This window comes from Podarcis raffonei, chromosome 8 (assembly GCF_027172205.1).
Source record: "Podarcis raffonei isolate rPodRaf1 chromosome 8, rPodRaf1.pri, whole genome shotgun sequence".
Taxonomy (NCBI): domain Eukaryota; kingdom Metazoa; phylum Chordata; class Lepidosauria; order Squamata; family Lacertidae; genus Podarcis; species Podarcis raffonei.
Genome location: NC_070609.1, coordinates 77,116,476 through 77,125,191, shown reverse-complemented (window position 1 = coordinate 77,125,191; position 8,716 = coordinate 77,116,476). Strand labels below are relative to the sequence as shown.

Genomic DNA, 8,716 nt, shown 5'->3' with positions numbered 1-8,716 from the left:
TTGCGGCGCTCATCTCGCTTTATTGGCTGAGGGAGCCGGAGTACAGCTTCCGGGTCATGTGGCCAGCATGACTAAGCCGCTTCTGGCGAACCAGAGCAGCGCACAGAAACGCCGTTTACCTTCCCGCTGGAGTGGTACCTATTTATCTACCTGCACTTTGACGTGCTTTCGAACTGCTAGGTTGGCAGGAGCAGGGACCGAGCAACGGGAGCTCACCCCATCGCGGGGATTCGAACCGCCGACCTTCTGATCAGCAAGTCCTAGGCTCTGTGCTTTAACCCACAGTGCCACCCGCGTCTACTTGGAGTTAAATACCATCTATAAATCATATTCAAGTAGCTCTCCTTCAGGGAATAACATGCTGTAAACTTCAGGTCGCTCTGAAGGAGCAAGCCCTTTTGATTCTTAGGGAGAGTGGGTCTGAGTAGCCCAGGACTCCTGCCTTTGCATTTATTTTGCATCTCTAAAACCTCTCTCGGCCAAGACTTCTCTTGTGGAAGATGGTGTCCATCAATGACCTGCCTCTGGAGATCCTGCTGGATGTGTTTGACTTCTTCCCCTCGTGGCACCTGCTCCGCTGCTTCCGTTGGGTGTGCTGCTGGTGGAGAGACCTGGTGGACTCCTTGAACGCTCTGTGGAAAGACAAGTGCAGACGGGCCGGCTACCCCATTGAGATGCTGACCAGTCCTTTCCCAGACTGGAAGGTCTTCTGCCTTCTCTGCAAGCTGCAGAAGAACATTGTCCGGAATCCTTTTGGCAAAGGTGGGTCTCTGTTCGGTGGCAGAGGGTTACCCCTGGCTGCTAGCCTATGGTTATTAGATTTTTTCTAATGAATCCAATGATTTTTATATTTTTTTGAGGCTGAGTAGCAACAGGGAGTCAGTAGTGGGAATGGTGAGGCAAAAGACCCTGGGCCCAAGCACACATGCATATTGTATAAAGGTGCAAAGCCATAGCTGTCAACTTACAGATTTGAAAATAAGGGACCAGCAGCCTCGAAAATAAGGGATCAGCAGCCAAAATAAGGGATTTTCAGAGCACAGGGGTGTTCGACTTCTGAGCCCCTCTGAGCCAAAGGCAGAAAGCCCAGCCAGCAGCCAAATGAAGCCTCAAGCGGTGGTTCCCACAGCGCAGCAACCCGGCAAAGGGGATGCAGCAAGGAAAACCACCGTCCCCTCTCCGCTGGGAAGCGCTGAGCAAAGGCGAGTCCCCAGGCAACGCGGCCAATTTGATCGGCACAAGGCATGCAAGCTCCACCCCCCAGTCGTTCTGAGATCCTTATTGGGTGAGCAACGCAGCTAAGCAACAAAGTTGGAGCCTCCCTGCCCAGCAGGGGAGGGAGGGAGAGGAGCTGCTTCCTTTGAAACCTGGGAAATTTAAGGGACATCATCAATAAGGGACAGCAGCGGGACACAGCCCTGGGATAAGGGACTTTCCCACCAAATAAGGGGTGGTTGACAGCTATGTGCAAAGCCCTTCTTTCGCACCCTGTGAAACATAAATGTGCAGGTTTTTTTTAAAAAAACTGGGCAACGCCCCCCCACCCGAGCCTTCTCCGATCTGTCAAAACAAAGGAGGAAGGCGGGATCTACAATGGATTGCTGCCTGTGCGGTTTTCTTTGATGGGGGGTGGTGGAGGGGGAATTTCAATGTGAGGGGGTGACAAAAAACAAGTTCTGCCCCAGGTACCAACTGACCATTCTACACCACTATACCCACCCACCCTGTTTTCATGCTTTGCTCTGATATGACCTTGCTATGGCAATCGTCGGTCGCCATGTTGTTGGGGCCGGGTCGGAATTTTTTCCACTTGGCAAATTGGTACCGGCCATTTGGTTTTCGCCTGTCTTGTAGCAATCATTGCAACCTTTGTGAGGTTAGGCCTCCATTTGGTTGCAGGGGATGTTGTTGCCTTCGCCTGCCCCTCCTCAGTAAGGGTATCCTGTTAAAGGGATTCGTGAATACTGTCCAAAGCCTGGGCGTAGGCTAGGGCCATGTCACAGCCCCTACAGGGACCTCTCAGGGTGGTGCCACTATCTGACGTAAGTTATTGGGCATCCCATATCAGTGGTTTACCCTTCTATGGACTCCCTGCAGATGGGCAGGAGTCAAGATATAGTCTGGCTTCACCCCAATGTCTAAGCCAGACAGCTCACGTTGGTAACCAATAAAGTTGTGGCCTATTTAATAACAACAACAGCAACAACAATTTATTATTTCTACCCCGCCCATCTGGCTGGGTTTCCCAGCCACTCTGGGCAGCTTCCAACTGAATATTAAAAACAATACAGTGGTACATTTGGATGCGAACGGGATCCGTTCCGGAGCCCTGTTCGCATCCTGAAGCGAACGCAACCCGTGTCCACACGTCTGCGGGTCGCGATTCGCTACTTCCGCGCATGTGTGTGACATCATTTTGAGCGTCTGCGCATGCGCGAGCGGCAAAACCTGGAAATAATGCTCTCCGTTAATTCCGGATCACCGCGGAGCACAACCCAAAAATATTCATCCCGAAGCTACTTAAACCTGAGGTATGACTGTACAGCATCAAAAACATCCCTAAACAGGGCCGCCTTTCAAAAGACAACTGGTCTTTTGAAAGTAAAACAGTTGTGTATTGCCTTGATATTTGCTGGGAGGGTGTTCCACAGGGCAGGCTCCACTACCAAGAAGGCCCTCTGCCTGGTTCCCTGTAACCTCACTTCTCACAATGAGGGAACTGCCAGAAGGCCCTCGGCGTTGGACCTCAGTGTCAGGGCTGGATGATGGGGGTGAAGACACTCCTTCAGGTATACAGGACCCGAGGCCGTTTAGGTAAACCATAAACCAAAATGCTCTGCATGAGTGTGTTTTATTGTTCTCCTGGGAACTTTGTGGCTCAGGTGCCTTGGCACGCAACAGGATTCTGGACTTGATGGGCCATTGTCCTCTTTTAAAGTTCTTACGCCCTCCTTTCTTCCTTCTCCCGCAGAGGAATTTCTCTACTGGGAAATCGACAAGGATCAGGAGCACTGCTGGGGTGTGGAGGAGCTGTTAGCAGACGAATACCCCCATGACAACATCACGACATGTTTCTTTGCCTTCAATGGGTGAGGACCTTGTTATAGGTTCAGTAAATCCTCAAATGCTGCTATGGGTTTAGAAGATCGGTCACATGGTAGTGGAGGACCTGCACTGAATGCAGAAGGTCCACCTCCATCCATGGCATCTCTAGGTAGGGCAGGGAAAAGACTCTTCTAGGAATCCCTTGAGAGCTGCGGCCAGAGTCAAAGAGTGGACAATATAAAATTAGATGGACCAATAGTCTGACTCAACAGGCAGCCCTTCTTTCATGAGGACTGGAACCTTAGAGAAAAGAACACAGGTTAGATGGAGAACACCTGCTTTGCATGCAGAAAGTCCTGAATTTGATTCCCAGCATCTCCAGGTAGCTCTAGAAGAGACTTTTCTTGTGATAGGATAGATAGATGCTGCCAGTCAGTGATCTGGCTCAGTGTAAGGCAGGAAGATCCAGTCTCCTTTTCTCCCCTCAAGGGCTATTTCAGTAGAAGCAGAGAGTAAAATTAAAGATGTCCATAGGTGGCTGAAGAAGGACCACAGGAAGGCTTAAGGTATCTGGTTTCTCTGCCCTTCTCTCCTGCAGTGCAGGCTGACTTCTGAGGGCTGGATTTGGCTCATGGGCTGCCAGTTGCCAGCCTCCAAGGGCACAAAAGGTTAACAAGCTGGGCTGGTGATGGTGGTACCTTGGTTCTCAAACTTAATCTGTTCCATAAGTCCGTTCCAAAACCAAAGCATTCCAAAACCAAAGCATGCTTTCCCATAGAAAGTAATGCAAAACGGACTTTTAAAAACAACCCCTAAAACAGCAGTTTAACATGAATTTTACTATGTAACGAGATCATTGATCCATAAAATGAAAGCAATAATCGATGTACTGTTCTATAAAATAAGGAAAACAGTATTGTAGATGACACAAATTAAAATTATTATTTTTTCTTACCTGCACTGATGATAGTCATTGTTTGGATGGGGTGATTTTATCCATTTCCCCAGTCACACAATCAATCAATCAATCAATCAATCAATCAATCAGCAGCTGAACTGGGTTGCACACAGGCACAAAAACAAATTAACCAAAAAGGCCTTAACCCCCCCCCCCCAAAATAAATAGCAAAAACAAAAGCACCAAACTTAATCTTTTCCAGAAGTCCATTTGACTTCTGAAATGTTTGAAAACCAAGGTGCAGCTTCTGATAGGTGCAGGTGTTCGGGAAGCAATAGCCGACAGCCGCATCAGACATTCAGCTTCCGAAAAACATTCAAAAACCAGAACACTTACTTCTGAGTTTTCGGCATTTGAGAACCAGGTACCGCTGTACTTGAAATGGCTTTGATTTCCTTCCTCACATCTCAGGCCTGACACAAAAATTCAACGCATCACCTTGAAGGACCACGGCTACACGGATGAGTTGATGGACTACGTGACACCCCATATCGTGGTGCAGGATTGGTGAGTGCTGGAACTGGCCTCAGAAGAGCTTGCAGGATCAAACCCCCATCTAGTCCTGTTATTACAGTTCCCAGCCAGATGGGTGGGTTTGGTAGGTCTTGAGTAGCAGGGAAAAAAACCCTACCAGGGTTGTTTAGGTGTGTTTGAGGATTTATCCTGAACTTCCGAGGGTTATTTAGCAAAATTTACAGCCCGCTTAAAGGTAAAGGTACCCCTGACCGTTAGGTCATCAGGAAACCCCTATGAGTTCATTCACGCTTTTGCATTTTTTAAAAAATATTTTTTATTAAGGATTTTCTTGTTTTACAGAAGTGTAGTGCCTCGTATTTTTTCTTCTTCCATGTAACATTTTTACAATCCGTTTCATTTGTTGAGGCATTAGGGGGAGAAGAAAAAAGAAAGAAAAAAGAAAGGGGGGTGGAGAGAGGGAAGATGGATGGGGGTGGGGTCGGGTGGCGGTGTTTCTATTATGTTTAATGTATGTAGAGTTTGGTGTCAGCGTTGCTTGTGTTGTTCACTTGTGTTCCTTTGGTGGTGAGAGAGGTTGGGGTTGGCCTAGGGTGTGATTGTTTGCTTGTGATTGGCTGTGGTGATCTTTGTTTTCGTGTGTGAGTGAGGTGTGTGTGTGTGTTTTGGATCAGGTCACGCTTTTGCATTTTAATCATTTTGTGCACTACAGTGTTTCTCAAACTTAGGTCTCTAGCTGTTTTGGGACTACAGTTCCCATCTTCCCTGACCACTGATCCTGCTAGCTAGGGATGATGGGAGCTGTAGTCCCAAAACAGCTGGAGACCCAAGTTTGGAAAACCCCAAACTTGGAGACCCAAGTTTGGCATACAGGTTAATTTCTCCCCGGGTCTGAGAGCTTTCCCGGTTGTTCCTTGTGGAAAACTGGATCTTACTCTCTTATCAGGTGCGTGGAAAATCCAGAGATAGATTTTGCTTTGCTTATCTTGCTCAGTTCAGTTCCGTGAGTAAGGCTAGATTTTTGGCAAGGCTGGAAAAGAGAGAAAAGCTCTCTGACCCGGGGTGGGTGGGAATTAGCCGAAACACAAAACGTTCAAAATATGGGTTGGGAGAAAGTGTGGGTGGTTTGCAAAAGAACAATCTAACATATTCATTAGCAAATACCGATTTCAAACCAAACATCAGGAACAAATTGATGTGGTTTTTAAAATCAAGATATAAATCCAAGTGTTTTTAAATGACTGGTTTTACGTGGCCAGAAAGAAAACAACTGCCCTCCTGTAGCAGGCCTGAAATATAATAGAATTGTAGATTTGGAACCCCAAGGGTCATCTAGTCTAACCCCACCCTCGCAGTGCAATGTGTGATGAGCTGCCTGCTTTGGAGATGCCCCACTTTCGTTTCGAAGGTGCCGCAAGTGCCTCCAAAGCAGCTGGTTTTGCTTCAGCCTTTGGGCTTCATCTGCACACTTGCTGTTGTTTAGTCGTGTCCAACTCTTCATGACGCCATAGACCAGAGCACGCCAGGCACTCCTGTCTTCCACTGCCTCCCGCAGTTTGGTCAAACTCATGCTGGTAGCTTCAAGAACACTGTCCGACCATCTCGTCCTCTGTCGTCCCCTTCTCCTTGTGCCCTCCATCTTTCCCAACATCAGGGTCTTTTCCAGGGAGTCTTCTCTTCTCATGAGGTGGCTAGAGTCTTGGAGCCTCAGCTTCAGGATCTGTCCTTCCAGTGAGCACTCAGGGCTGATTTCCTTCAGAATGGATAGGTTTGCAGTCCACGGGACTCTCAAGAGTCTCCTCCTGCAGCATAATTCAAAAGCATCAATTCTTCGGCGATCAGCCTTTTTTATGGTCCAGCTCTCACTTCCATACATCACTACTGGGAAAACCATAGCTTTAACTATACGGACCTTTGTTGGCAAGGTGATGTCTCTGGTTTTTAAGATGCTGTCTAGGTTTGTCATCTGCACACTATAAAGCAGCAATTACGATATTGTCTTTACTCTGCCAGTGACTGGGCAGCCGTGATACTTTTTACACTTGGCTTGATTTTGCCTTGTGCCCTTCTCCCCAACAGGTCTGATGTCCTCTACCCAAATCCTCGTTACAACTACAGACTGACCGTGAAGCTGCTGGCTGACGATTTTAAAGCCCTCTATACCTGCTATATCTCGAATGGGGAGGTAATCAAGGATGGCACAAGGAACTGGAAAAAGGTAAATCCGGGATTTAAGGCAGGAGAAGTACTCAGCCAGGGCAGGATTTGGGTTTGATGAGGCCCTAAGCTACTGAAGGTAAAGGGGCCCTTTATATGTCCAGCTTTCCTTTGTCAACAACAAATTGTCCCTGTTTTTTGTGTTGAATATTTGCTATAACACCAGATAACAGGTACAACAGCTTGACCTACATTCAACTGTGCTGCACTGCAGTCTGCATGCTGCATGTTGCCATGCAATCAGTCCATGCAGAATGTAGGCACCCTGTACAGTCAGTCATGCCTTGGGTTACAACCACTTCAGGTTGCATTTTTTTGGGTTACAGACCGCCAAAACCCGGAAGTACCAGAACGGGTTACTTCCGGGTTTTGGCAGTCAGGCATGCATAGAAGCACTAAATTGCACTTTGCACGTGCGCAGAAGCGCCGAATCGCAACCCGCCCGTGTGCAGATGCGGGTTGCAAACATGCATCCTGCACGGATCACGTTCGCAACCCAAGCGTCCACTGTATATAGAAATGAGCAAACCAGTGATATTTTAGGGAGCAGGCTAGCAGGCGGGGCCAATTACTTACATCATAAGAGCCCACACAACACAAAACACTGTTGCTGTATGTAGGTTTTATTTGTTTTTTATCTTATATTTTGGAAATGTACCTCCAGTTGTTGTTTTTCCTTTAATTTTTTGGGGGGGGGAACCCAAGAGAGTAGGGCCCTAAGCTATAGCTTATCTGTAAATCCGGCACTCTGTGCTCAGCAGTGGCCTAGCTTGAGGGTGGGGTGGGGGCAATAGGGGTAGTTGTCCCGAGTGCAAAGTTGTGAAGGAGGCGCAAAATTCCGACCCCCGGTGCTACTTCAATACAGCTGCACCCACCTGTTGCTGTGCTCTGGTGAAAACTCCTTCTCCCTCCCCATCCCAAATTTCCAGACTGTGTACATCTTCCGCAACTACCCCAGCGGAGTCCGCCACATCCATTTTGAGCATGGCGTGGACTATGGAAAGCTTGCCAACAGCAGCGTCATCGTGGGCCCGAACTTCCCGTAGAAGAAGAGGAAAACACCCCGAAGAGAAAGAAAGGGTTGCTGAGCTGCTTGAACCCACCTCACCTGGGGTTCTCTCAGTGTCCCTACGGATCTTGGATGCTGGTTGTGGTCCCTGCTTAAGAAACCTTTCCTCTGAAGCTGTATGTCTGCATTTTAAAAGTTTTCATTGGATTTTTATTTTTTAAGGGGAAGTTTTAAAGTCTATCAATAAAGTACTCGACTCGATTGTATGTTCTGGGTATGAAACAGGATGGGAGAGCTGTGGCTCAGTGGTAAATTGCTGCCACGTATGCAGAAAGGTCATGGGTTTGATCCTCAGCATCTTCAGGTGGGAGAGCTGCTGCTGGTCAGTGTAAACCATGGGTAGGCAAACTAAGGCCCGGGGGCCGGATCTGGCCCAATCGCCTTCTAAATCTGGTCCACGGATGGTCTGGAAATTAGCGTGTTTTTACATGAGTAGAGGGACGCGGGTGCCGCTGAGGGTTAAACCACAGAGCCTAGGACTTGCCGATCAGAAGGTCGGCGGTTCGAATCCCCGCTGACAGGGAGAGCTCCCGTTGTTCGGTCCCTGCTTCTGCCAACCTAGCAGTAGATAAAATGCAAGTAGATAAATAGGTACCACTCTGGCGGGAAGGTATGGTAAATGACATTTCTGTGTGCTGCTCTGGTTCGCCAGAAGCAACTTAGTCATGCTGGCCACATGACCCGGAAGCTGTACGCCGGCTCCCTCGGCCAATAAAGCGAGATGAGCACCGCAACCCCAGAGTCGGCCACAACTGGACCTAATGGTCAGGGGTCCCTTTACCTTTACTTTACATGAGTAGAATGTGTCCTTTTATTTAAAATGCATCTCTGGGTTATTTGTGGGGCATAGGAATTCATTCATTCCCCCCCCCAAATATAGTCCAGCCCCCCCCCCAGAAGGTCTGAGGGACAGTGGACCAGCCCCCTGCTGGAAAAGTTTGCTGACCCTTGTA

The 8,716-nt window shown here is 48.3% G+C and overlaps 1 protein-coding gene across 1 annotated transcript; it reads left to right on the top strand.

The window, feature by feature from the left end:
- Window positions 1-500: 500 nt before the first annotated feature.
- Window positions 501-7,830, top strand: LOC128419817 (F-box only protein 44-like). Its single transcript, XM_053400968.1, has 5 exons — window positions 501-762; window positions 2,972-3,089; window positions 4,415-4,510; window positions 6,557-6,695; window positions 7,624-7,830. Exons 1-5 carry the CDS (start codon window positions 501-503, stop codon window positions 7,738-7,740), a joined length of 732 nt encoding a protein of 243 aa, XP_053256943.1. The 3' UTR covers window positions 7,741-7,830.
- The last annotated feature ends 886 nt before the right edge of the window (window positions 7,831-8,716 follow it).